Source organism: Micromonas pusilla (genome assembly GCF_000151265.4).
Source record: "Micromonas pusilla CCMP1545 genomic scaffold MICPUCscaffold_4, whole genome shotgun sequence".
In the NCBI taxonomy this organism is placed as follows: domain Eukaryota; kingdom Viridiplantae; phylum Chlorophyta; class Mamiellophyceae; order Mamiellales; family Mamiellaceae; genus Micromonas; species Micromonas pusilla.
Window position 1 is genome coordinate 512,920 of NW_003315885.1, and position 27,752 is coordinate 540,671.

The following is a 27,752-nucleotide window of genomic DNA, read 5'->3' on the forward strand; positions in this document are numbered from 1 at the left end:
GATTCCTTGAAAGCTCTACTCTATTCTCCTATTCACGAGCTGACTCTCTTCCGCGTTCCACCCATTCCTCGGGTTCCACGCAGGGTCAGCTCACTTCTACGTCTATCCTACCTTCCAAGGCCTAGTAATTATTAGTCTTTTTCGACAGAGGCAAGTGCTCAACCTGGAGAACCTGAGTCGCTCAGGTCGCTGCTGTCTGAGTCCTCGTCCACGTCGTCGTCGCCTGGTGAACCTCCTTCTTCCGCCATCTTGCGTCTTAACTCGAGGAGCCACCACCGCACGACTTGCTCGCTCCGAGGGTTCACTCTCGCGGGGACGTTCGTGTTGAAGTTTTGCATCGTCGCGTCATCGCTGTCGCTGCTGCTGTCGAGCGGATTTCTGCCCCCTCGGCGCGCGCGAACGGCGGCGAGCCACTGCCGTAAAATCAGCGAGGACTGCGGCGTGATCCGCACCGGACCAAAGTCGCCATCGCTGCTGCTGTCGTCCGACCCTTTCATTCGTCCCACGCGGGACCGCGCGCGCTCGAGCCAGTCTCTCAGAAGCGCCTCCGCGGTCGGCGAGAGCCTCGGCGTGCCCCACGCCCTGCGGTTCGCTTCCTCGTCTTCGGTGTCGGATAACATCTGCGCCTGTTTATTCTCTCTTTGTGCGCGCACAGCTTTCGTCGCCGCGAGCCAGCCTTTCATGAGCGCGATGGCCTCCGGGCTGAGTTTCGCCGGCGGCCACTTCGGCGCGCGGTCGGCGTCGCTGTCCGACGTGTCCGAGAGCCCGAGCGCGCGTTTCGCGAACGCGCCCTCCGTGCGCTTGGAAGCTTCGTGACGCCACATGAGCATGATCGACCGAGACGAGTCCGCGAGGATGACTTCGCCTTCGAACCTCTCCTCGCCTTCGTCGCTGTCCTCGCCGTCGTCGAGGCTGCCGCGGAGCTTTCCACCGAGCTTGCGGAACTTCTTCGCCGTGCGCGGCGTGAGCAGCTCCGCGAGCTGGTCCAGCAACCACAGACGGTTGTGATCGAGGAACTTTCGTCGGAACGCGTCCGTGGTGAGATCAGCCATGCTGAATTCGCCTCTGGAGCTCGCCGCGTCCGTGCCATCCCTTTCTGTGTCCGCGCGATCGAGTCCGCCGATGTAATCGTCGGGAAGGTCCTCCTCCGCGACCATGCCGTCGTCCATCTGCGCCTTCGAAATCTTCCAGAGGCCGATGATATCCGCGATGAACATCGCGATTTTCTTCGTGATGACACTCAACGTGAGGAAAGTGCCGACGACGAGACCGAACAAGATGTCCTCGAACATGTTGTATTGCGCGCGAAGCATCATGGACAGGGATAGGACGAATAAGAAAGAGCCGGCACCGCCGAGACCGAGCACGAAGTAGAATTGGCTGCTGAAGCACAGCTGATCGACCGTGCGCAAGGTGTAATCGATGGATTCGTCATAAGACCTTTCAAGACCCTTCCAACGCGCCGTCCTGTTCAGGTACCGGTATCGCGCGTACTTCATGTACTCGTAAACTTTCCAGCCGTGGAACAGCTCTTGGATGTTGAAAAAGAAGATGTCCATGACGACCTGGAAAGGAAGGATCACGAGGCCGAAGAGCAAGTAAATAAGTAAATCCTTTTTACGGAATCCAAACAAGAACGAGAGCTGCAGCTGGTCGTTGTAATCCCAGTAAAAGTAGATGAAGAACGGTGACATGTACGTCGACGCCGTGGATGTACCATACGCGGTGAGATATCCCATGAGATCCTCAACGACGCTGTCATCCTGAACGCTCGCATCCGGGGTGATTTTCGCCGTGTTGTTCCTTCGGCGCAGTCTGCGGAAAAGATTCGTCCGCAACATCGGCACGATCTTCGTTACTTTCGCCAAGAACGCGTCGAGGTACACGAATTCAAGCGACGATATGATCAGCTCGAGGTAGTAACCCATCGTGAAATCCGTGAAGTCATCAGCTGCGATCGTGACCAAGCCACTGGTCATCGCAAGACCTACGCTGATCGGCGTGACGAGCATCACGTCGCCTAAGAACGCCTCCGCGTTCATCTCGAGGAGGAGATGGAAAACCTTCATGAGAAGGAACACGGTGAAGAAGAAAATCCCGTACGTGTCCGTGTACGAAAATTCCATGAGCGCAAGGTTCGTAATGTTGATGAGGATGTTTGCGATAATGAAGTGGCTTCGTTTCCACTGCTCGGGCTTCACCATCGCCTTGTTCTTCTGGTCCATGTCGTCCTCGTCCGAGTCATCCACGGACGGGACCAGAATCTGCGATGTGCACGACATCATGTAGCACGCGATCGTTAAGAACGCGAGCGCAATTCTCCCGTCCGTCGCCATTTTCACGACATCGGAATCAATCTCGCGACCGAAGTCGTCGATGTTTATGGGGAACTGCGTGAAGAACGTGATGGAGGTCATCACCTGACGCACGCCGACTTGCGCGAGGAAAAACGGAAGCATAGAGAGGAAGATGCCTTGCACCGGTCCTTGCGTCATGATTTTGAGGTACGGCGTGAACTTGAACCGCGGCGGGTCCTTCAGCGTGGTGAATATACGATTGACTGCCCAGAACGCGGCGATGATTGCCACGGAAATCATACCGAGGGCGAGGAACAGGGCGATGTAGAAAATCTCTGGAAACGCGAAGAAGTTCAAGAGATCGAACCATCCCAGTGCCGACGTCGTGATCGTGAGGAGGTACGTCCCGTCGTGTTTCTTCGCGTTGACGTACTCCGAGTACGTGCCCTCGATTTGAATCATTCGCTTGTCGGTCGGAGACGTCTGATAATAGCTGATATCGATCGCAATCTCCGTGGGGATGACGCCTTTCGCGACTTCGATGCCCTCTTCTGGGCCGAACGACACGGGAATCGACTCTTGCGTCGCGACTGAAGACGTGTACGCGCCGAGGTTCACCTGGGGTTCGGACTGATCATTCGCGAGAATGGACGCCTCGAAAAGCTTTTCCGGTCCCTCCGCTTCTTGGGTGACGTGGAAGAGAATTTCACCCTCGACCTCGAACCAACGCGTGTTCGCCGCCGCCTCGCGGAAATTTTCCTCGTAGAAGCACTGAATTTCCACCTCGCACGCATCCGCGATCGCTACTTGGACTTGCGGCGCCCACGGATCGATGAAGATGGTCTTTTCTGGTTCCACGAGATCGCACTTACCGTAGTTTACGAAGTCCTCAATTTCAGTCCACACGGTCTCGGTGAGGTAGTAGAAATAAATGTGCGAGTCGAAGCCGCGGCAACCGGAGAAGAACGGAAGGTAATCCACCGCGAGCAACGGACGGTCGTCGACCCAGTAGTCCTCGACGAAGATGAACTCCGATTTTTCGAGGACGTCTGGAACGTGCATCTCTCCGCTCTCTTCGATGATGACGTCATCCGTCATCTCGACGTCCGCGGTGTCGATGCTCACGATCTCTGCGCCGGACGCTTCGATCTCCGCGAGCTCTATCAGTTTCGTGTACATCTTCCATTCTGACGCAAGCGTACTGTTGTAATCCAGCGTGACGGATGGGTAGACGTACCGACACGACGGATCCATCTGAGTTTCCGTGCACATGAAATAGTCTAACTCGATAGACCGTTGATACGGCTCGCGGAACGGAATGTTAAGCGGGACCTGAAGTTCGTCGTTGTTCTCCAAGATGATGTGGAACGACGCTTTCTCTTCGCCGCTGCCGCGTTTCGGGTACGTCGTGTCGATGCACATCGAATCCAAGAATCCACGACGAGTCGCGTTTTGGTACAAACCGTGAAGCATCCTTACCTCGAAACGGAACGTGACCTCGTCGAGACCACCGATGTTAATTTCGTGCAGGCCTCTCTTCCACACGAACGTCCCCATCTCGGGATCGAGGACGTTATACGTCGTCGCGCCCTGTACTCCGTTGCCGACGAACCAGAAGGGCAGCTCCAAGCCGTTCGTGCCCTTCGGACACTTCTCCTCGAACTCCGCACCCTCGATAGGACCCATGGTCTTGAGGTTGATTCCATCGCCCGTGTCCCATGGCGGGCACGGCACGCGTTCAAACTCGTCTACGGGGCACATCATGTCGTTGACGTAGTCGTCCACGAATAACGCGACTTCGTATTGCGCACCGTGGCGGATGAAATCATCGATAAAACGGAAATCGAGCTTCACTTTCGCGATGTGCCCTCTGGGAAGCGTGAACTTCACCATCGGCGTACCTTCGATGTCCACCGCGGGAAGCCCAGTCTCTTCGTCCATGATGAACGTCGGCTCGAGAAGAGCGAAGTTTTCGCCCTTGCACTCGCCAAAGTAGGCGTCGTCGAACGTGCTGTTTCCGATGGTTAAACCGCCATCGCCGTCCGTGGTGACCCCCGTCGTGTTCGTCCCCGCGCCCGTTCCATCCGTCGTGGTCGTTCCGTCCGTCGTGGTCGTTCCGTCCGTCTGAAGCAACCGCCTTCGGTTCATCTCGTTCACGCGGCCGGGAAGCGTTGGAAACGTCGATATGTGCTCCCCGAGCTTCTCGAGAGCCTCTTGAGAGACGTACTGGCCGTACTTTCCGGGTTGGTAAATTCCACCGATGCGGCTCGCCTCTTCGCCCGGGCCAATCTCGAGCAAACGCCTTCTCGCATCCGTCGTCGTCGTCAGCGTGCTGTTCTGCAGAAGAATCGCGTACGCTTCGTCGATGAGCCATTGTTTGAGCGGCTGGATGCGCCAGAACGTGATCCTGTCCGCGAAACACTGGTCGATGTTCTCCGCGTTCGGCTCAGATTTCGTCCCTTCAGGGCAACGCGGCATGATGATGCCGGTCCCTGCGGGGCAGTAGTGACACGCGGCGCAAGGGAACTGATACCTCCCGGACGCTGCGGTGCCTTCGGGACAGAAGTAACCCATCGGACACTTGTTCACAAACTGCGTCTCCGGCGAGGTTCCGTAGCCGCAGAAGTATCCGTCCGGACACTTCACGAACGCAACCTCCGTGCGCGCGTCGCAGACGTACCCCTCGGGGCACAGCGACGCGCCGCCGAGCGGCTGCAGCTCAATCGTGATGCACGAGTCCAGCCCGGCTTCGCAAGGCAAAATGAACTCGTTCGGCACCTGCTCGACGTTGTCGCCGAACGGCTTGTTGTTCTCCGTGCCCTCCGCAGAGCACACGTACCCGGGGTTGCACGGGATGCACAGCGACTCGTCCGTGAGCCCTCGGAACGGGTTCCACGTGCCTTTCGGACAATTCTTGCACGTGATCGAGTCGCGCAAGGAACGCACCGTGCCGGACGGACACACCTGCGGCTTGTACGTGCCGTCCATGGAGCACTCGTATCCCGCGGGGCACGCCAAACACGCTTCGAAACCTTCGTAGTGCGTGTACGTCCCGGGTAAGCACTGCGACGCTTGCGAGTTGCCTTCGCCGGGGGCGAAAGACCCGCGCGGCGCCGGAATCGGAATGTAGGTTCCCTTGGGGCAGTAGTTACCCGGCGGGCACCGGTACATCGGGCTCGAAACGTCGCCTTCGACAGCGAACGTCTTGTCGCCCGTCGCCCACTCGCAGTACGAACCTTCCTTGCACGGCTGCGGTTGCGTGAACACGCCCTCGAGGGTGATGTTCGTCATCGCGCCCTCCATGCAAAACGTCGCGGGGAGACACGGCAGCGGCCGGAAGTTGTTCGGATCGAGCAAAATAGGCGATGACCGCAGAAGCTTGTCGAAGTCGAGCGCGCTGAGCGGATCCGGCGTGAGCGTGTTCGACAGACAGAAATGCCCGGACGGACAACGCGTCGCGGGGATAGGCAAACCTTCCTGATCGCACACGAACCCGGGAGGGCACGCCTCCGGGAGCTCGCGCGCGAACCCCGGGCAAATCGTCCCGAGCGGACACTTTTTACACTCCGACTGCCCGTACTCTTGCTGGTACAGACCGGGGACGCACGGCTTCGGTTCCGTGTTCGCGACGCCCGGGCAGTATGTCCGCGACGGGCACGGTTCGAGCTGACCCGGGGGACAGTAGTGTCCGGACGGGCACGGCCCAGAACCTTGAGGTGTCGCGCTCCCGGGCTCGCACATGAACCCCGCGAAGCACGTCTGCGGCGTCGTGAAGTTGTTCGCGATCGTTCGATTCGTCGTGACCCCGGGGCCGCAATACGTCCCGAACGGACACGGAAGCGGCCGTTCCGGGGTGCCAAAATCTGTAAAGTTCGACGTCCGCGTGCCTTCGAGGCAGTAGTGACCGGGAGGGCACATCTTGCTCACGCCAGCGAGGCCGGTGACGTCGCACACCGCGCCGCGCGGGCACACGTTCGGGACCGTCGTGCCGATGTCCGGCGAGATGAACCCGATAGGCGTCGGGAGGCAGCTCGCCTGTCCGGTGCGCGGCTGGAACGTGCCGACGGGGCAGAGCGTGAAGTTGCTCGCGGCGCCGCTGCCGCCGGTGCAGAACGCCCCGCGCGGGCACTTGATCACCTCCCCGTCCGGGCAGTACGACCCCGCGGGACACGGCGTGAAGTGGAACAACGTGCGCTGCGACGTGTAGTCGCGGCCGTTGTTGGACACCTCGATGAACACCGTGCCCGCGCCGGAGGGTTGCTCGGGTGCGATGCACATTATCGAGAACGGCGACAGGAAGAGGGCTCTCACGACCTCTTTCCCCATCTTGCACGACAGCGACGTGCCGTTGATGAAACCGCTGCCGGTGACGAACACCGGGGTTCGCCCGCCGGTGACGCCCGAACGCGGCGTCACCGCGGTGACGCGTAAATTCGTCTGATAATTCAACATCGCGAACGAACCAAACAGGCCGCCGCCGGGGGAGTAATCCCTCCCGTTGCCCGCGGCGCCTAGGGGCACCGCGGTCGCGGTGTGCGCGGGCGCGACGCATTCGATGCGCTCGACGTCGACGAACGTCGCGGCGACCGGGTACGTCGTGCCGAACCGGCACGCGAGGAACTTTCCATCCTCGAAATTTCTGCCGTTTAAGAGAATCGACGTCCCGCCCGCCTCCGGGCCGGACGGCGGGAACGAGTCCGTGACGTGCAGGAAAGGGACGAACACGTGCCGAACGTTCGTGTCGCTGTACGTCTCGCCCATGTCGGACACGGACGCGGCCACCTCGACGAGGCCTCGCGCGCGAGCGGGGGTCTCGCACACCATGAGCGCGGACGAGACGACAAAGGCGGGCGCGCCGCCCCTCGACGGTTCGTCGCCAAACGCGCACGACGGCGCGATCCGTCCCTCCCCGGGACGCAAGTGCACGCCGTTGACGAACACGAGCGCGCCGCCGTCGGTCGGGCCTTCGCTCGGGAACGCGCGCTCCACGAACGCGGGAACGTCGAACGAGAACGTCAGGGCGTCGCGCGGCGGCGTCTCCGCCTCGTGCGCGACCGCCACCGTCGTGAACCCCGCGGCGAACGACGGCACCGCGCACGAGAGCGCGGACAGGCCGTAGCACCTCCGGAAGTCGTAATTTCTGTTCCCCGCGCACACTTCTTCGGGGAGGACGCCGGGATGGCCTTTCGGCAGGCGCGGCGGCGGGAACGCGTCCACGTGCCTGTCACCGAACCGGCACTGTAGCCGGTCGCCGCCCTCGCGGAAGAGGCCGGCGCCGTACAGCGTCACGACGCCGCCGCCGGCGACGGAGCTCACGTCCCAGTCCGCGCCCGCGAGCGTCGTCGGGATCGTGTACGTGTACGCGACGCCGTTCGACGTCCACGAGTTCGAGCCACCGGTCATGGGGTTGACCTCGACCGGAACGCGGGCGTGTCCGATCTTCTGCGCGGGGGTTAAGATCTCCCCGAGCTCGTCGGAGAGCCAACGCGTTGCGATCATCGTCGTCCCGACGCGCGTCACGCCGTCGTTGGCGAACGCGGCGCCCATGACCCGGACGAGCGAGCCGCCGCTCTCGACTCCCTCGGCGGGTTCGACGCCCAGGACGTACGGGTGCGCGACGTACCCGAACGATATCAGCGACTTGGAGTAGGACTGCCCACCGTCGCTGACGCTGACTTCGACGTCGACCATGCCCTCCTCGTGCGCGGGGGCTTCGCATTTGATCATCGCGGAAGACACGAAATCGAGCGCGAACGGCGGCGTGTTTCCAAACCTGCACAGCGGCGCGTTGCGGTCCGTGATGTGGATCCCCCCCAGGGTGACGACCGTGCTCCCTGACACGGTACCGAACGGAGGGTTCGCGCTCGTGATTCTGGGCTCGACCTCGAAGACGAAGTCGACGTCGTTCTCGATGTTTTCGCCGTCGCCGGAGGAAATTTGGAACGATTTGTAGCCACCGACGGCGACGGGCGGGGTGAAGCACGAAGCCGTCTGCCACCCGATGCACGTCTTCAGACGGCATATCTCTCCGCCGTCTAAAGCACCGACGATCACCGCGGGAACGACGACGTCGTCGAACCTGCACTCCATCGACGGCACGAACGCGGTGCCTCGCACGAGAACCTCCGCGCCGCCGCTCGTCGCGGACGCAGCCGGGTGCACCGACATCACGGATATCGTCCTCTCGTACGTAAACGCGAGCTCGTCCGACGTGAAATCCACGATGTTCCCGCTGACTTCGATCGCGACGGGACCGGGCGCGTGCGCGGGCGTCGTGCACTCGATCGCCTGCGTGGAAACCTCGCGCGACGCCACCGGGGAAAACGTCCCGACCCTGCAGTCCAACGCGCTCGGTTCGTCCGTGTTCGTCAACGAGACGCGGAGAAGCGTCCCGCCGCGTTCGCCGCCGGCCGTCCGCGTTAAAAGCGCGAGAAGCCTCGGCGTCGTCGTGAACTCGAACGACGCGCCGCTGACGCTGAAGTGATGATCGTGCTCGTTCGCGCTCGTCTCGACTTCGACCAAGCCTTCGTCGTGGTCGACGGATTCGCACTTCGCGAGCGCGGAGGAGACGAAACCGGCGCTGGAAGGCGGCGCCGCGCCGAAGCGGCACAGCGGCGAAATCGCGCCAACCATGTGCCGTCCGGACAGGTACACGACCGTGCTCCCGGACGCGGGACCAGAGGACGGCGACAGGAGGTCAACTTCCGGTCGGGACTCGAAGTGGAACGTCAGCGCCTCGGTGAAGATCTCGCCGTCGCCCATTCGCAACTCCAACGACGTCCAACCTGCGGCGAACCTCGGCGTCTCGCACGCGACCGCGGACCACCCTACGCACACGTGAAGGTACTTCGTGACGACGTGGTCGATGCCGTTCGGCACGATCGCTTGCGCTTTGTTCACGCACGTTTCCGTGATGCCGTCGACGGCCATGACGCCCGATGCGGGCGTCGTTTCGTCCCCGAACCGGCACTCCATGTTCGCGTTGAAACCTTGCCCGTAAATCGTGACGTACGCGCCGCCGACGACGAGCGAAGACTCGGGGTACACCGCGTGCGCGTCCACAGTTTGGCGGTATACGAAGCTCACGCCGTCGCCAGCGAACGATTGCGAGTTTGTGGAGATCCCGACTTGGACGGGCGCGGGGACGTGCGAGGGCGTCATGCACTCGATCTTGCTCGGCGACAGCGCCTTCGCGAAAATCGGACCGATCGTGCCGAATCTGCACGAAACCGCGCGCGCGTACTCGACCGAATCCACGGTGAGAAGCACCGGCGTCCCGCCCGTGTGCACGCCTTCGATTTGGCTGAGTGCGTAGATTCGCGGCTCGGCCTCGTACTCGAACACGACGCCGCTCGAGGTGAACGACTGCCCGTGGTCGTTGACGCTCACCTCCACGACCGCGGCGCCTTCGTCGTGCGAAGACGCTTCGCACTTCACGAGCGACGACGAGACGAAGTTGGCCTCCGTCGGCGGGTCCCCGCCGAATTTGCACAGAGGCTCGTGCGCGCCGAGCATGTGCTCGCCCGTGAGCGCGACGATCGTCGAGCCGTCGGAGGGACCGGACGATGGGAAGATCATGTGCACCTCCGCGGCGACTTCGAACGAGAAGCTCACGTCCACGGCCGGGGCGTTGAGATTCGCGTGGCCGCCGCGACGGCCGCCGCCGTTGACGAGATCGTTTCCGTAGTTGAACGAGACGGTCCCGGCGGTCGACGGGGGGGAGATGCATCGGATCGTCGCGTACCCCAAACACTTGTAGTCTACCGCGTTGTCCGCGGTGTATTTGGACGAGGACGCGAGCATGTCGAGCGACGCCGCGTCCAAATCGCCTGGGAAGTGCAGGATGTTATCCGAGATGCGTCGCGAGTAGCAAATCTCGAAATTTTCGATCACCGTGCCTTGCACCATCGCGCCGCCGAACGTGCACGCGGGAAGGTTCGATCCATGGGACTCAACCATCGCGATGATCTCCGTCCCGCCTTGCATCGGACCGGACGTCGGGTACACGTCCAACACCGCGGACTTGTCCATGAACTGGAAAACGCTCTCCGTGTTCGTGTAGTCGAGCATGTTCCCGGTGAGCTCAAACTGCGCCGCGCCCGCGGCGTGCGTCGGGCTGACGCATTGCATGACGTTGTCCACCTCCCTCGCGTGCACGGGGGCGATAGAGCCGAACTTGCATCCCATGAGCTTGTGGTTGACGAGGTCGACGTGCACGGTCACGACGGTCCCGCCCTCGAGCGGCCCCGCCGCGGGTTCGACCGCTCTCACCGCGGGCGCGTGTTCAAACTCGAAGAGCACGCCGCTCGACGTGAACACCCGGCCTTCGTCGCTGACGCTCACCTCCGCGACGACGACGCCCACGGGATGCCCGGGGGTCTCGCACACGAGAATCGCGGAGGACACCGCGTACGCGGTCACCGGTGCCGCGTCGCCGACGCCGCACACTGGGCCCGCGCCCGCGAGATGCTCGCCGTAGACGCGAACGAGCGAGCCGCCGCGCGTCGGCGCCGCCGTCGGCGAGAGCGCGCGCACGTCGGCGTGGACGTGGTACTCAAAGTCGAACGCTTTCAACGTGCGGTGGAAGCCGCCGTTCTTGTTGCTGATCTCTACGGTCGTGTGGCCGGGCGTCAACGGCGGCGCTGTGCACACGACGCGCGCGGTGTTGTGCCACTGCGGCTGCGCGCGACGTGGGGTGTAATCCAGCAGCGTGCCGATTTCCGCGTCGGCGTCCATCGCGGTGTGCGCCTGCCTGGGCGCAGGCCAGAGCATGCCGTCCATGAGGACGTCGCCGAGGTCTTCGACGCGCGTCGCTTCGACGACTTCTGTGCCAAAGCGGCACTGGACCTCATCCTGGACGCCGTGACCGGTGATCGTGACCATCGTGCCGCCGCTGATCGGGCCCGCGGTCGGCTCGACGGAGAGCACGCCCGCGGCGGGCCAGTATTGGAACTTCGCGCCAGAGTCGGTGTACTCCACGCCGTTGTCCGTGATTTCGAGCTGCGCCAAGCCGTTCTCTTTCGACGGGCTCATGCACTGCATGATAGTATCGCCCAACTTGCGAGCCATGACAGGCGCGACGGTGCCGAACTTGCATCCTAGCATACGCAAACCGTCGAGGGAATCCGTGACGTGAACGTTCACGACGCTGCCGCCGGAACTCGGACCCTCTGCGGGCTCGGCGCCGCGCAAGGACGGCATCTCCGCGTATTCAAACACTCTTCCGCTCGTCGTGAAGTGCTGCCCTCGGTCGCTCACGCTCACTTCCGTGATGACGCCACCGGCGGGATGCGCGGGGGTCTCGCAGATGATGATCGTCGACGACACGATGACCGCCGTGACGGGATCCGCGTCGCCGAAGCCGCAGAGTTGATCGCCCCCGACGAGGTGCTCGCCGTAGACGCGGACGACGGAAGAACCGTCCGTCCGTCCGAGGCTCGGGGCGAAACCGTAAACGGTCGCGATCGCTTGGTACTCGAAATCGACCTTGCTGTTGCTGAACCCGCCGTACACGTTGTTAATCTCCACGGTCGTGTGACCCGCCACCGCCGGCGGCGTCGCGCACGTCACGCGAGACGTCCCGCGGAGGTCGTTCGCCGCGGCGACAAACGCGCCGTCGACAACCTCGGTGCCGAAGCGGCACTGCACCGCGTCCATGACGCCGTGACCGGTGATCGTGACGACCGTGCCGCCGGTGATCGGACCCGCGGACGGCTCCACCGCGAGGACGTCCGCGGTCGGCCAGTACTGGAACCGCGTGAACGAGTCCGTGTACTCGACGCCGTTGTCCGTGATTTCGAGGTTCGCGAAGCCCACGTCGCGCGACGGGCTCATGCACTGCAGGACGTTCTCTTGCGAGGACTTCCGCGCGGACACCGGCGCGATCGAGCCGAATTTGCATCCGAGCGTGTTTCTCCCATCTAACGACTCCGTCTGCACGTTCACGATCGTGCCGCCCTGTTTCGGGCCGTCCGCGGGGTCGACGCCGCGGACGGCGATCGTCTCCACGAATTCAAACACGCGTCCGCTGCTCGTGAACGTCTGCCCGTTGTCGCTGACGCTGACTTCCGTGACGACGCCGCCCGCTTCGTGCGCGGGAGTTTGGCAGATGATCATCGTCGACGTCACGAACGTCGCCGTCGTCGTCTCCGAGCTGCCGAATCCGCACAGCGTGGAGTCCCCGATGAGGTGCTCGCCGAAGACGCGCACGAGCGAGGACCCGTCCGTTCGCGCGTGCGGCGGCGAAAACGCGTACACGCTCGCGTGCTCTTGGTACGCAAAGTGTAGCCGGCTGTCGCTGAAGACGCCGTGCTGCACCGGGCCGGGCATGTCGCTGAGTTCGACGGTGTAGAAACCGGCGTGATAAGGCGGCGCGGTGCATCGCACGGTTTGGAACCGCTCGCGCCATCCCATGCACTCGACGCCGTCGACGCCGTAGAATTCGCGCAGCGGGTTTCCGCCGCTGACGTCCGTGAGGTTTCGCGGCGGGTCGAAGCACGAGCTCGTGGCGCCGACGAAGACGCCTTCCGAAATTTCCATCCCGAACCGGCACTTCACGCCGCGCTCGGCGTGCAGCCCTTGCGCGATGACGCGGACGATCGTACCGCCGCGCACGGACCCGGTCTCCGGGAGCACTGCGTGGATCTTCACGGAGGTGTACCCGTACGAAAACGCGACGTCGGACGTGCTCCAGACTTCGCCGTCGTTCAGAGACGTGCTCACGCCGACGGTGCCGCCGGCGTACGTCCGCGCGGGGTTCCACCCGGCCGCGTTCGACGTCGGCGTGACGCACTCGGTCCCGAGCGCGTCCGCGCGACCGCCGACCGCGATCGTGCCGAACCGGCACGGTTGCGTGTTCGACCGCGGCTGGTAAATCGGCGAGCTGTGCACGAACAACTTCACGGTCGTGCCGCCCTCGAGCGGACCTTCGCGCGGGTCGATGCCCCACACGTCGACCTCGTCCGTGTACTCGTACACCATCCCGCTCTTCGTGAACGTCTGCCCGTCGTCCGCGGTGCTTAACTCCACGGAAACGAGCTCGGACGGGTGCGTCGGCGGCTCGCACCTCGCGAGCGCGGAGGACACGAGGTTCGCGCGCGCCGGTTTCGACGCGCCAAAGCTGCACAACGCGCCGTCGCCGATGAGGTGCGCGCCGAGGAGTTTCACGACGCCGACGCCCGCGGCTGGACCACTGAACGGCTGCAGCGCGTACACCGTCGGCGTCGCGCGGTACTCCACGGTGAGACCGTAGGAGATGTACTCGCCGCCGCGGACGCCAACCTCGACGGAGACGAACCCGGCCGCCGCCGCGGGGGCTTCGCACACGAGCGTCGACCACCCGTGGCAGTACGCGTTCAAGACGTGGAACGCGGCGCCGCGCGCGACGGAGCTCACGACGCCTGGTCGGACGTCGTTGCAGAACTGCGACGACACGGACGACACCACGGTCGCGGGGACGATGTTCAAGCCGAAGCGGCAGGACATCTCGCCGAAAGATGGAACCTCGCCTCTCGTCTCGACGATGACGCGCGTCCCGCCGACGGACGGCAGCGCCGGGGGATCGAGCATGATCCCGGCGACGCTGGGGCGGTAGTGGAACGTCGCGGACCCGGTCGCGCGCACGCCGTTCGGGGACGCGGTCAAGGGCACGAACCCGGCCGCGTGGGACGGGGACACGCACTCGACCGCGAACTCGCCGTCGGGGCTTCGTCGCGCGGGGACGGCGATGGCGCCGAAGAAGCACGACGACGCGCCGCTTCCGACGCCAGAAGATTCCGCGTGCACGACGACGAGCGCACCGCCGTCCTCCGCGCTGTCTTGCGGCGTGACGCCGTTGACGGTCGAACCGGTGACGTACTCCACGACGACAGCCTGGTCGACGCTGGATTCCGAGAGGTCCCCGGACACGCGCGGGGCGATCCTGAACGACCCGGACGGGTTGCTCGGAACCTCGACGGATGCGAGCGTCGACGACACGACTCGGACGGGCACCGGCGGCGCGGGACCAATCTGGTACGTGACTTCTCTCCCGTCGGTCATCGCGTCGAAGTGCTCGCCGACGACGTGCGCGACGTCGCCGCCGTCGCTGCTGACGTAGATCGGCTGCACCGTGAGCATCACCGGCGGGGGAACGACGATGATCTGCACCCCGGGGAACGTCGTCCGCGGCGCGATCGCCGCCGCGCCGAGGACGAGCGACGGTTTCAGCGTGATCCACACCGGGAGCACGCCCGTCGGTAACGTCGGAGAGACGCACCGCAACACTTTGTGCATCCCGGAGACGTCGTCGCTGACGACGCTCGCGGGGACGATCTCGTTCCCGAACACGCACGCCAAGCCAGCCTCCGCGGTTTCCGCCGCCGGGTGAAACGACGCGACGGCGAGAACCTCGGCGCCGCCGGAGGCGACGAAGTGCGAGTCCATCGTGCTGATGATCGCAGGCTCGGGCAGGTTCGAGAACCACACGTCGGTATGTTCCAGGGTCTGGTCCGACAGCGCGCCGTTGATCGATACGAACACCGGGACGGTGAGCTCGACGTCCACGTCCCGCGCGGGGGTGACGCATTCAAACCCGGCGAGCGAGTGCCTCGCCGCGACGCGAATCGTTCCGACGTAGCACGACGCCGCCGCGGCGATGGACATCCCGCGCGGGGTCGGGCTCACGGTGACGACGACGGAGGCGCCGCCGGATGAGGTTCCATCGCGCGGCGCGACCGCGTGCACGCTCACGGATTCCGTGTACGTGAACGTCGTGAGCGAACCGTCCGCGGGAGGGACGTCGTCCGCGGCGCCGACGCCGATGCCGACTCTTCCGGGGGACTCGACGTACGGCGTCTCGCAGGCGATTAACGTGGACGAGAAGTGATGGATCGCGTCCGTCGGGAGTGCGCCGACCTTGCACGCGCTCGCGGAGTGCAGGTGATCGCCGATGAACCGCACGACCGTCCCGCCGGTGTGCTTGCCTTCCGAAGGCGTCACCGCGTGCAAATCCGGCGCGGTTGCAAACTCGAATGAACGCCCGCCGACACCCGGAGGAGGCGCGTTCGACGCGTCCACGGTCACTTGCACGAACCCAGACGCGTGAGCGGGGGCGGCACAACGCACGGTCGTGAACCCCAAGCACGTGCCTAAGCGGTTGAACGTGGGATATCGTGAAGGCGCCCAGTTCGCGTCGCCGACGGAGGCGCCGGAACTTTGCAGCATCGCGTCGATGTCCAAGCCGTACAGGTCCGCGTTCGTGAGAACGCTCGGCGCGCTCGGCGCGTCGCCGATGCCGTCCGGTAAGCTCGTGTTCAGCGCTGGGAAGTACGATGCGCTCGCGTCGGACACGCACACCTCCCACGTCGACACGAACGTCGCGGGCGACGCCTCGAGGCCGAAGTGGCAAAAGTTTGGGAACTGCTCGTCGCTCTGCCCGCCTCCTCTCGCGAGGGTGACTTCCACCTCCACGCCTCCGGTGCTCAGCGTCGACTCGGGAGTCGTCGCGAGGATGACCGGCGGCGCGCCGTGCGCGTTGAACCGCAGCGTATCCCCCGCGGGCGCGGACGACGACGCGTCCGTGGTCGCGCCGACGGAGACGACGCCCGGGGTTCGCGCCGGGGTGATAAACTCGAAGCCGTACCCGCCGTGTCCGCCGCGCGCGCGGACGGCGACCGGGTACACCGTGCCAAAGGACGCGGCGACGCCCGCTGGCGAAGCCCCTGCGCCCCAAGTTTCCGCTCCAGAGAGCACGAGCGTTGTCCGCGTGCCCCCCGCCGCCGGTCCCGCGGGGGGATCGACCGCCACGGGCGTCGGGACGGAGATGTACTCGAACACCGCGTACCGCGCGCTCGGAGCGAATTGACTCGCGCTGAGTTCGAGCGCGACGGCGCCCTCGCCGTGACTCGGGGACTCGCAGATCGCCAAGACGGACGACAGGAGCTCCGCGGACGAGGGCTTCGTCGCGCCGAAGTGGCAGAGCACCGCGTTTCGCTCGAACGAAATCATCTCCGCGCCGATGACGCGTACTAACGCGCCGCCGCCCGGCGCGCCCGCGGGCGGGGTCGCCACGAACGTCCTCGCGGGTTCTTGGTACAGGAACCACGCGCCGTCGTGATAATCGCGACCTCCCGGGATGCCAACCTCGAACCCGTCCGCTACGCCGATGCGCACGAAACCCGGCGGCATCGGAGGGGTGTTGCACACGACGACGTTTGGTCCGGTTTGTCCGTCCGCGAGGACGAGCTCGGAACCGAATCGGCAGAACGGGCGGTCGTCGCCCTGGTCAAAGTACGCGCCCGTGATGGTGACGCGCGCGCCGCCGCCGACGGATCCGTACTCGGGAGTAATCGCGTCGATCTCCGCGGGAGGTCGGTAACGGAACATGAAGGGTTCGCCTTCGATATCGCGGATGTTGTGCGACACGTACACCTCCACGAGACGCGGGGAATGACTCGGCATGACGGTCATCACTTCGCTCTCGCTGATCATGCGCGTCCGGACCGGGCCGATGGTGCCAATCCGGAGGCCGAAGTTGATGCCTTCGTCGAACGTGTCACCGAACGCGGTCACCATCGCGCCGCCGACCGCGGGCGCGGCGAACGGCATGATACCGGTAAGGAAAGGCGCCTCTCGGACGCGAATGGATACCTTCGAGTTCGAGAGGTCCTGGTTGTTTATGGAAACCTCCACGTTCGCGTATCTCGACTCGTACTCTTGCGTCACGCACTGCACGAGTGTGCTACTGATGAAATGCCCGGGTTCCCACTTCGATATCCCTATCGAACAGAAAGTGTTCGCCTCGTTCGGCATCTCTCCGATTTCTGCCGCGCGCATGAAGTTAATGCCGTTGACAAGAATGATGTCACCGCCGCGCGTGGCCACGATCGGGGGTTCGACCAAAGTCACGAAAATCCTCGAGTGAAACATGAACTGATTCCCGAACGTCTTGATCTCTAGGCCGACGATGAAGTTCAGAGCGACGAAACCAGCCTTGTTCACCGGGGATATGCATAACATCGTGAAGTTGTCCTTCTTGTACGCGGGCGCTTGCGTGGATTGGAACTTGCAGCTCGTCTTCTCGAAGTCGAAGTTCCCGCCAACGACGCGCAGAACCGTGGCGCCGGTGACGGGGCCGTGCATGGGTGAGATATCGTGTATGCACATCGGTCCAGGAAGTAAGCACATCTCTTCGAACACGCTAAGCGTCTTGCTTCCCTTCAGTTCCTCGTCCGAAGGTTCGTAGGTGAAGATGAGTTTCTGTGATGTGTAATCGACGCCGTTCCCGGTGATTTCAAACGTGTTCTCTGGGAACGTGCCGTCCTTTTGGTACCCAGGCGTTCTCGCGGGGGCGACGCATGACATGAGCGTGTCGGTCTCGTACGTCCCGTAAATCGGACGGATCGTGCCGAAGCTGCACGCGAGGGACTCGGAGTTGACGAAGTTGTATCCCGTGACCTCGACTCGTTGACCGCCGTCTGATTTTCCCCTGTCGGGGTCGAGTGCAGCAATCGTCGGTTGCAGATAATAGTCGTGGACGGCAGTTTCGAGGGACGTCATCACGAGATCATCGCCCGTGCCCGTGCTCATCGCGAACACTACGTCGCCGATGTACTGCCTCGGGGACACCTGACACTTCGCGAGCGCGGTCGACACGAAGTGAGCGGGCTCGTCGGCGTTGCCAAATTGGCATCGGTGACGGCGCGGCATGAAATTCGAGCCGTAGAGCTCAACGACGGTGCCTCCGATCGTCGGGCTTCGGTTCGGGTAGTGCGCTCTCACGTCGAACGGAGAGATGTACTCGATATCGACCGAGCTGCTCGTCAGAGCGGCGCCGTACGCGTTCGACGCGTGCGCGATGGATACTTGCACGATACCCGGCGCGTGCGGCGGCATCACACACGATACGGTCGTGGACGATTGCATCACCGCAGCTTGAACGACGCCGTCGACGTGGCACGCCAAGACGTTCAGAGGCAATCGGTACACGGACGCGAACGATACGCTCGAGCCTCCCGTGGACGCGACGTGCAGCGGGACCGCACCCGTAAACTCTGGTGTTCGCACGAATTCGAACGCGGGCGCGCCTCGCTGCAGACCGCGTCCCGGAACGACGCCGATCGCTCGGGGCCCGGGCGCCGACGCCGGCGCGGTGCACAACATCGACGTCCCGCTCGCGCGCGCGGCGACGGGCGCGATCGAGCCGAATTGGCACGCGAACGGAGGGTACATCGCGTTCTTCGCGGGCGCGGGAGGGAGAGAGCTGACGTGTACCTCGACGGAGACGCCACCTTCTTCCCATCCAGACGACGGATCCACCGCGACCGCGCGGATGAACGGCGTCACCTCGAGCACGGACGAGCTCTCCGTCGTCCACACCTGGCCGTGGTCGCTGATGAGGTCGAGCTGAACCATCCCGGGCGCCTGCGCGTGCGCTTCGCAGATGATCATCGCCGTGGAGACGAAGACCGCGCGCGTCGTGGACTCGAAAGAACCGAACGCGCAGTACATGAAGCCAGTCTCCGCGGACCCTCGTTCCTCGGGCAGGTTGTCCCCGAAGACGTGAATCACCGCGCTCATGTCGTCCGTGATCGTGCTCGGGTGAATCCTCTGCACGGACGCCAAGGGCGAGAACGTGAACGTCACGTCCGAGGGCTGCGAGCTGCGCGCGGCGTGAATCGAGAACGACACCACCCCGGGGGATGACGTGGGCGTCTCGCAGCTCACCGCGCTGTAACGGTCCGGGTGCACGACCTCGCCGGGGATTTCGTTTCCGGTGATCCACGTCGTGGACGTCGTCCAGTCCCCGAACGCGCACAGCCCGCCGACGCCGTCCTCGACGGGCCTCTCGAGCGCGCTCATGCCGACGCCGACGACCGTGACCGCGTTACCTGAGGTGACAGGGACGTGAGTGGGGAACGCCACGACCGCTTTCGCTAACGGTACGACGGACACGACCGTCGCCGCGGACGTCACGTCTCTCGCGTTTTTGAAACTGACCGCGGACAATGTCTTGTCGCCCAAGGCTGCGGCTGGGGACACGCACTCGAGTCGATCCGCGTTGAGTAATTTCCCGGACAGCGGCCCGATAGAACCAAACACGCACGCGTTGACGCCGTCCGCGTGGAACGCCTCGCCGTGCAGCTTGAAGACGTTCCCGCCGGACTCGATCACGAACGACGGTTCGATCGCATACACGGGAAAGTGCTCAACGTACGCAAACAGCACCGTGTTCTCGGTCCAGCGCTCGTTCGACGCGTCCAAGCTCATCTCCACGGAGACGGCGCCTTCGACGCTCGCGGGCGATTCGCACGACACCAGCGCGGAGCTGACAAACACCGTCGATGAAGGCGCGGCGGATCCGAAACCGCACGGTCGGTTCGCGCGCGAAAAGTGCGTTCCTTGGACGTGCACGACGGAGCCGCCGCTCGCGGCGCCGACGCTCGGAATCGTGAGAAGCACGGACGCGGGGACTTCGTACTCGAAGTCGACCATCGCGCGGTCGGACGGGAACGCGTATCCCGCGCCGTTTCCGGTGTCGACGCCGATGTCGATCGTCGTGAAACCCGCGGGAATCGCCGGCGCGTCGCACGTCACCGCCGCCGGTTGTCTCGCGACGTTCGGGTTGTAGTTCCCACGTTCGTCGTACAAGTCGTTGGAAACGCCTTGGACGCCGACGACCGCCGCGGCGCGAGACGCGGGCACGATCGTCGTACCGAATCGACACACCACGCCGGATCCGTCCATGATGGGATCCGCGAGCAGCGTGATCGTCGTCCCTCCCAGATTCGGCGCGACGAGAGGAAGCGCGTACTCCAGTTCTGGTTGCGGAACGAACGAGAATCGCATCGGGTCGGAAGACGCGATCAGAGACGCGTACGACGAGCCCAACGCGACGTAATCGTCGTAATGCATCATCGCCGGTGACACGCACGACAGTGACGACGCGCTGTTTTGTCCGACGACCGGGAAAATCGACCCGAACGAACACGCGATGTGATTCGACGGTCGATCGCTAAACGTCACGTCGACGACGGTGCCGCCGGCGTTGTGACCCGCCGTCGGGCTCGCGCCGACGTGGAACGCGTCTTCTTCGTACGCGTACGCGATGTTATCCGTGGAAAACACCTGGCCGAAATCCGCGGTGCTCATCTCGACCGCGACGAGACCGGCGGCGTGCGCGGGGGGTTCGCACTTCACGAGCGCGGACGAAATGATCTCCGCCCTCGACGGTTCGGACGACCCAAACCCGCAGAGCGCGTCCGGGCCGACAAAATGCTCGCCGTCGACGTGCACGACGCCGACGCCGGAGGTCGGACCCGCGGATGGACGCACGGAGAACACGACAGCGCTGGCTCGGAAGTTGAAATCGATCTTGCCCGTGCTGAAGCCGTACTCTTTGCCGCCAACCTCGACGGTGGTCACGCCCGCGGCGTGCGCAGGCGCGACACACGCGACTTCGACCCAGCCCATGGTGCACTCGCCGTTCATGCACCGCTCGTCGCCGCCGACGAACTCGCCGTGGACGACTTCGAAGCCAAACCTGCACTGCACGATCTCGCCGCCGATGCCGCTGCCCATGACGCGTACCATCGTGCCGCCGCTGACGGGGCCGGCGTCGGGGACGACTGCGTGCACGACCGCGGAGGAACCGTATTCAAACGCGGCTTCGGACACGCCGAAGACCTCGTCGTTGAAGCTCGCGTCTACGGGGACTAAGCCTCCGTCGCGCGCGGGGGTCGCGCACTCGACGCCGCCGCCCGCCGCGCGCGAAGTCACCGGGCCGATCGTTCCGAACCGGCACGACGACGAAGGCGGCGCGTGTACAGAGTTGAAAATCAACCGCGCGATCGTGCCGCCGCTCTGGAGGCCCTCTCTGGGCTCCAACCCGAGTAACACCGCCTCTTCGGTGTACTCGTACACCATGCCGCTCTGCGTGAACGTCTGACCGCCGTCGCTCGTGCTCATCTCCAACGAGACCATCCCGTCGGAGTGGCGACCGGGGGCTTCACACTTCACGAGCGCGGACGACACGACCTCCGCGCTGACCGGGTCGGAGGATCCGAACCCGCACAGCGCGTCTCCGCCGATGAGGTGCGCGCCCGTGATCTTCACGACGCCGACGCCCGCGACCGGGCCGGTCGACGGCTGCACGGAGAAGACGGTAGGCGCGACTCGGAACTCGAACTCGACCTTGCTCGTGCTGAACCCGCCGTCGATCGCGCTCACCTCGACGGCGATCAGGCCCACGGCGTGCGGAGGCGCGACGCACGCGACTTCGACCCACCCTATGCACTCGCCGTTCATGCACCGCTCGTCGCCTCCGATGAAGTCGCCGTGCACGACTTCCATGCCGAAGCGGCACCGCACGCCGTCGCCTTGGATTCCGCTGCCCATGACGTGCACCATCGTGCCGCCGCTGACGGGGCCGGCGTCGGGGGAAACGAAGTAAACGGACGCCAGCGAACCGTACTCGAACGCGGCTTCGGACGTGCCGAATACCTCGTCGTTCGAGCTCGCGGTCACCGCGACTAAACCGCTGTCCCGCGCCGGGGTCGCACACTCGACGCCGCCGCCCGCCGCGCGCGAGTACATCGGACCGATCGTTCCGAACCGGCACGACGAGACGAGTTCGGGGTCGAGTACCGCGAGTCGCACGATCGTGCCGCCGGTCTGGGGCCCTTCGCGCGGTTCCATCCCGAACACGAGGGACTCGTCCGCGTAGTCGTACACCATGCCGCTCTGCGTGAACGTCTGACCACCGTCGCTCGTGCTCATCTCCAACGCGACGCTCGAGGGATAGTGACCGGGGGCTTCGCACCTCACGAGCGCAGAAGATACCATCTCTGCGCCGACGGGTTCCGAGGATCCAAACGCGCACAGCACGTCGGCGTCGACGAGGTGTTTGCCCGTGATCTTCACGACGCCGACGCCCGCGGATGGACCCGCGGTCGGCTGAATCGAGAACAAAACCGGCGCGGCTCGGAATTCGAACTCAACCTTGCTCGTGCTGAACCCGCCGTTCAGCGCGCTGACCTCGACGGTGGTCACGCCCGCGGCGTGCGTTGGCGTGAAGCACGCGACCTCGACCCAGCCCATGCACTGCTCCTCGCGGTTCGCGCCGAGGCTCGTGAACGCGCGCTGCGCCGTGCACAACTCGTCGCCGCCGACGAACTCGCCGTGCACGACTTCCATGCCGAAGCGGCACTGCACGACTTCGCCGCGCAGTCCGCTGCCCATGACGCGCACCATCGAGCCGCCGCCGATTGTTCCAGCCTCGGGAACTAGCGCGTACACTACGGCGGAGGATCCGTACGCGAACACCGCCTCGGACGTGCCCCATACTTCGTCGTTAGCGCTCACGGCGACGGGGACTAAGCCTCCGTCGCGCGCGGGGGTGGCGCACTCGACGCCAGCACCGGCAGCGCGAGAGTTCAACGGCCCGATCGTTCCGAATCGGCACGACGAGACGAGGTCCGCGTCGAGAAGGATCATCCTCACGACCGTGCCGCCGTGTTGAGGTCCCTCGCGCGGGTCCAATCCGAGCACGACCGCCTCGTCGGTGTAGTCGTACACCGTGCCGCTGTGGCTGAATTGCTGCCCGTGATCGCTCGTGCTCAACTCGACGGCGACGCTGCTCGCGCCGTGCGCGGGAGCTTCGCACTTCACGAGCGCCGACGACACCGTCTCCGCGGTCGACGGCTCGGAGGATCCGAATCCGCAGAGCGCCTCGGAGCCGATGAAGTGTTCGCCGCTGACTTTTACCACGCCGACGCCCGCGGACGGACCCGACGACGGCTGCAAAGAGCGCACCACGGCCGCGGCTTGGAACCCGAACACGAGCTTGCTCGTGCTGAAACCCTCGCTTATGGCGCCGACTTCGACGGTGACGAAGCCGGCAGCGTGCGTTGGCGTGACACACGCGACCTCCACCCATCCCATGCACTGCTCGCCTCTTGAATATGTCTCGCCAGCGGCGGCGGTGCCTCTGATTTGCAGCTGCGCAGAGCACAGCTCGTCGCCGCCGACGTATTCGCCGTTCACGACTTCTAAGCCGAACCTGCACTGCACGACTTCGCCGCGAATGCGACTGCCCATGACGCGCACCATCGATCCGCCGCCGACGGGACCAGCCTCGGGTACGACCGCGAACACTTCCGCGGAGGACCCGTACTCGAACACGGCCTCGGACGTTCCCCATACCTCGTCGTTCTGGCTCGCGGCAACAGCGGTCATCCCGACGTCGTGCGCCGGCGCGGCGCATTCCGCGCCAAACCCAGCCATGCGCCCGGCGAGCGGCCCGATCGTTCCGAACCTGCACGTCGCGAGCGCGTGAGCGTCCACGTTGTGCAGCGCCATCCTCACGATCGTTCCACCGCTCTGAGGGCCTTCTCTTGGGTCTAGTCCGACGACGATCGCCTCGTCCGCGTATTCGTACATCGCGCCGTTATGGGAGAATTGTTCGCCCTGGTCGCTCGTGCTGACCTCGACGACCACTATCCCCGGCTCGTGTGCGGGAGCCTCGCACTTCAACAGCGCTGAGGACACCATCTCCGCGGTGACCTGGCCATCGTAACCTAATCGACAGAACACCTCGTGGCCGACCATGTGATGACCGGACACTTTGATGATCGAGACGCCGCCGACGACTCCGTTCGGAGGGTTCAACGCGGTCACGATGGGCGTGACTTGATACTCCAAAATCGCAGAGTGCGCGGATAAGAGCTCGTTATCCTCAATCTGCAACGCCAGCGCGGCGAATCCAGGAGCGTGGGGTGGCGATATGCACGCGAATAATCCGGTGCTCAGCCTAGACGCGGCCACGGGATGCGAGTCGACGACGCAATTCAGCTGCGCGCTGCTGTCCTCCGGCCAAATCGAGAGCGAAAATTCCCCTCCACCCTCCGCGAGGACCCTCGTGGGAACCGGGCCTTCGATGAAGATGACGCGTTCGAACGTGTACATCACCTCGACTTGCGTGTGATCTCGTTTGTTCAGCGAGACGTCGATGAGCACAGGACCGGGCGCGTGCGCGGGCATCAGGCACGAAATCTCATCCGCGGTGACGTGAATCGCGTGCACGTTGGTGATCGACCCGACCTTGCACGCGACTTGATCGGAGTCGAACAAAAACGTCCCGTGCACGACGGCGACGCCACCCCCAGCCTCGCTTCCCGCGAGCGGATACACGGCTTCGATGTCCGGCGGGGGAAGGTAACGGAACGTCTGCATCTCTGACGTGGTGTCCAGATCGTTCACGGAAAGTCCGACGTACGCGTTCCCTAGCGGCGCGCTAGACGGGACTTCGCACCGGAGCAACCGCGAGGATATCACGTACGTGATTTCACCCCTGGTGTAGTTTGAAAACACGCAGCTTGTCCCGATTTCACTCGCGTCCGCGGTGAAGTGATCGCCTTGCACCGCGATCACGGTCCCTCCGACCGTCGGTCCAGTCTTCGGCGTCACCGTCAGCATCATCGGCGACGCGACGTATTCAAACTGCAACCCGGTCAGCGTGAAGTCTTGCTTGTTCACGGAAATTTCAACCGTGGACATTCCAGGTCTCAGCGCCGGGGTCGAGCACACGACCTGCGTGGACGTTCGCTGCAGCGCCGTCACCGGGGTCGCTCCGAACCGGCACACGACCCGCCCGGTGGGCGGGAGGTTCACCCCCGCCAACGTCACCCGCGTTCCGCCCGTGACCGCTCCTCTAGTAGGGTACACGGACGAAATGTTCGGCGGCGGAGTGTAGTCGAAGAACACGTCGTACATGAAATGGTCCGCGACGTGCGTTTGTAACCCGAGCGGGACCAAACCGACGCTGTGCGCGGGAAGATGGCACGACGTCGTCGTCGCGAAGAGCCACCTCGACGCGATGTGAGATATCGTCCCGACTCGGCACGACAAAACGTCCGTGTTCGTCATGTTCGACCCGCTCAGGCGGAGTAAAGACCCGCCCGTGATTGAGCCTTGCCGCGGCGTCACGGAAGACAGCGACGCGGGGGTTTGATATGCAAACACGTACCCAGCGGACGTCCAATCGTAGCCGTCGTTGGAGACTTCTAAAGTCACGCCACCGTCGGATTTATGCGACGGGGATTCACACACGATCTGTTTCGAAGACACGAACGCCGCGGCGACGGGAGGGCTCGTGCCAAACCTGCACAGCGCCGTGGGGGTGAAGTTCTCACCGTGCACGACGACCGTCGTCCCGCCCGATCGCGGCCCGGTCGGCGTCACCTTGTCGATAGACGTCGGCGCGAGCGCGATCGTGCTGACTTCGCTCGCGTCCGTGCTCAGCGGCGTCAACACGCTGTTCCCGTCCTCGTCGTTCACGGTGATGTTCCCCGCGACGACGGCGGCGCCGCCGAGGCCGGTCGCGCAAAGAATCGTGTGCTCGTCCTGAACCGTCCCCTCGACGTACCCGTTCCCTGAGCCTAAGTCGCAGTACACCTTCTCGCCAGGAACGAACCCGGTACCCAACACCGTGACCGTGCGATCGTCGTTCTCCACGACCGTCGTCAGCGTGGGCGTGACCGCGTACTCGTACATCACGTCTGTCTTTGCGCCGCCGCGAAGGGCGTAATCGTCTCGCAGACCGACGTTAAAGGGAACGAACGCCGCGGCGTGCGCCGGGGCGTTGCACCGCAGCTCGTCGTCCGCGATCCACTCCCCGTCGACCGGCCCGATCGAGCCGAACCTGCACGCGATGTCGTGAATCTCGCTGAAGTGCGCCCCACGCGCGGTCACCGTGTTCCCGCCGTGTAAGAACCCGCTCGCGGGCTTGATCGAGGACACGACCGGGATCTCGTCGAATAAGAAGTTTGGACGCACGAGCGGCTCCGTCGCGCCCGACGCCGCGGACGCGAGCTCCAACGTCACGACGCCCACGTCGTGCGCGGGGACCTCGCAGTATATGAACGCGGACGACACGACGTGTGCGGTCGTGCTGTCTGTCCCGAACACGCACTGGACGTCGTCGTACAAGATGTGGTCGCCCGTCACCTCGACGACCCCGCCGCCGCCTTTAAAGCCAACCTCAGGGAACACGACGATAACCTCCATCGCGACTTTCATCTCGACAATGACGCCGTTCCCGTCCACCACGCCGGGCGGTAAGTATTCGAAATCCGCGCCGTTCCTCGCGACGTGCACGGCGACGAACCCGGGTTGAGAGTACGGGCTCACGCACGCGACCGTCCCGAGGTGCGCCTCTAAAACCCCCGGCATGACGGTGATCCCGAACCGACACTTTGGATCCTCCGAGGGGTGCGCTAACGGCAGGTGGACCGCGACCGGCGCGCCTCCCGCGGCGGGTAAACTCGATGGGAACGCCGCGTCCACGCCGGAGAGGGGTTGATGCATAAACTTCATCTCCCCGGTTGTGAAATCTTTCTGATTCGTGGAAATTTGAACCAAGCGGCCGATCGTCGAATTCACCGGCCCCGGTTGCGCCGCCGGGGTGACGCACTCCACGTCCGTGGAACTCTTCCAAACCCCGTTCATCTCTATCGTGCCCACGCGACACTTCAACATGTTTGTGCTCGCGAAATTTCGGCCGTTCACGGACAGAACCGTCCCGCCTTGGCTGTTTCCCATCCTCGGCGACACCTGGCTTATTACCGCTTTCGGCGTGTACTGAAACTCGATGTCGCTGAACGTCCCGAACGTCCCGGCCGCGTTCGACACGTCCACGGTGACGGACTCCTCTACGTGCCCGGGAACCTCGCATCGCAACAACGTGCTCGACACGAAGTGCGTCGGCACGGGGTTCGCCCCTATCCTGCACGCGTACCCTGGCTTGAAGTCCTCGCCTCTGACTTCGATCACGCTGCCGCCGTAGCCGTAAAACGAAAAAATGTTCTTCACGCTCCCGGAGGCGACGTACATGTAGCTCTCCTTCCACGGCGTTTTCGACGGATTCGACGTGAGTTCGCCGTTCAGTGTAAACTCTAGATGCACGAACCCCTCGACGTGCGGCGGGGTGTGACACTCCACGACGTCGTCGTGAAGGAACTTCGCCGGGACCTGCTCGCTGTCGAGCTTGCAAAACAAATTCACCCCTGACATGTTCCGTATCGAAGCTATGTTCGTCCCTTGCACCGTGATGACGGCGCCGCCTCCGCTCTGCCCTTCCAAAGGGTGCACCCACTCCACCTCGGGGACCTCGTATCCGACTGCGACGGTCGCGGGAATGAAAGCGGGAGGGGACGGACGGACGTCAGGGTGCTTTCAAAACGAAAAATCGACGGGGCGTTTGAACGACGCTCACGCGAGAGAGGACGCGCGCCGCGCGTCGCGCGACGGGGCTCGCGGATCGAGCGAGGACGCACCGGTCGGAACCAAGAAACACATCATCATCATCACGATGAGCGCGAGTTTTCCTCGCCATGATCCTCCGCGGCGGTGGCCACCGCCCCATCGGAGAGTGCCCGCACCAGCGCGCGCGCGCGTATCTCCCCCCATCGGTCTCGCCAT

General features: G+C 64.1%; 1 protein-coding gene across 1 annotated transcript; it reads right to left on the bottom strand.

The window, feature by feature from the left end:
- Positions 1–158: 158 nt before the first annotated feature.
- Positions 159–27,752, bottom strand: MICPUCDRAFT_46990 (uncharacterized protein; the record flags this gene model as incomplete). Its single annotated transcript, XM_003058008.1, has 6 exons — positions 159–9,332; positions 9,882–11,049; positions 11,875–12,608; positions 15,192–20,095; positions 23,852–27,451; positions 27,608–27,752. The coding sequence occupies 6 exons, from the start codon at positions 27,750–27,752 to the stop codon at positions 159–161; spliced, it is 19,725 nt and encodes a 6,574-aa protein (XP_003058054.1).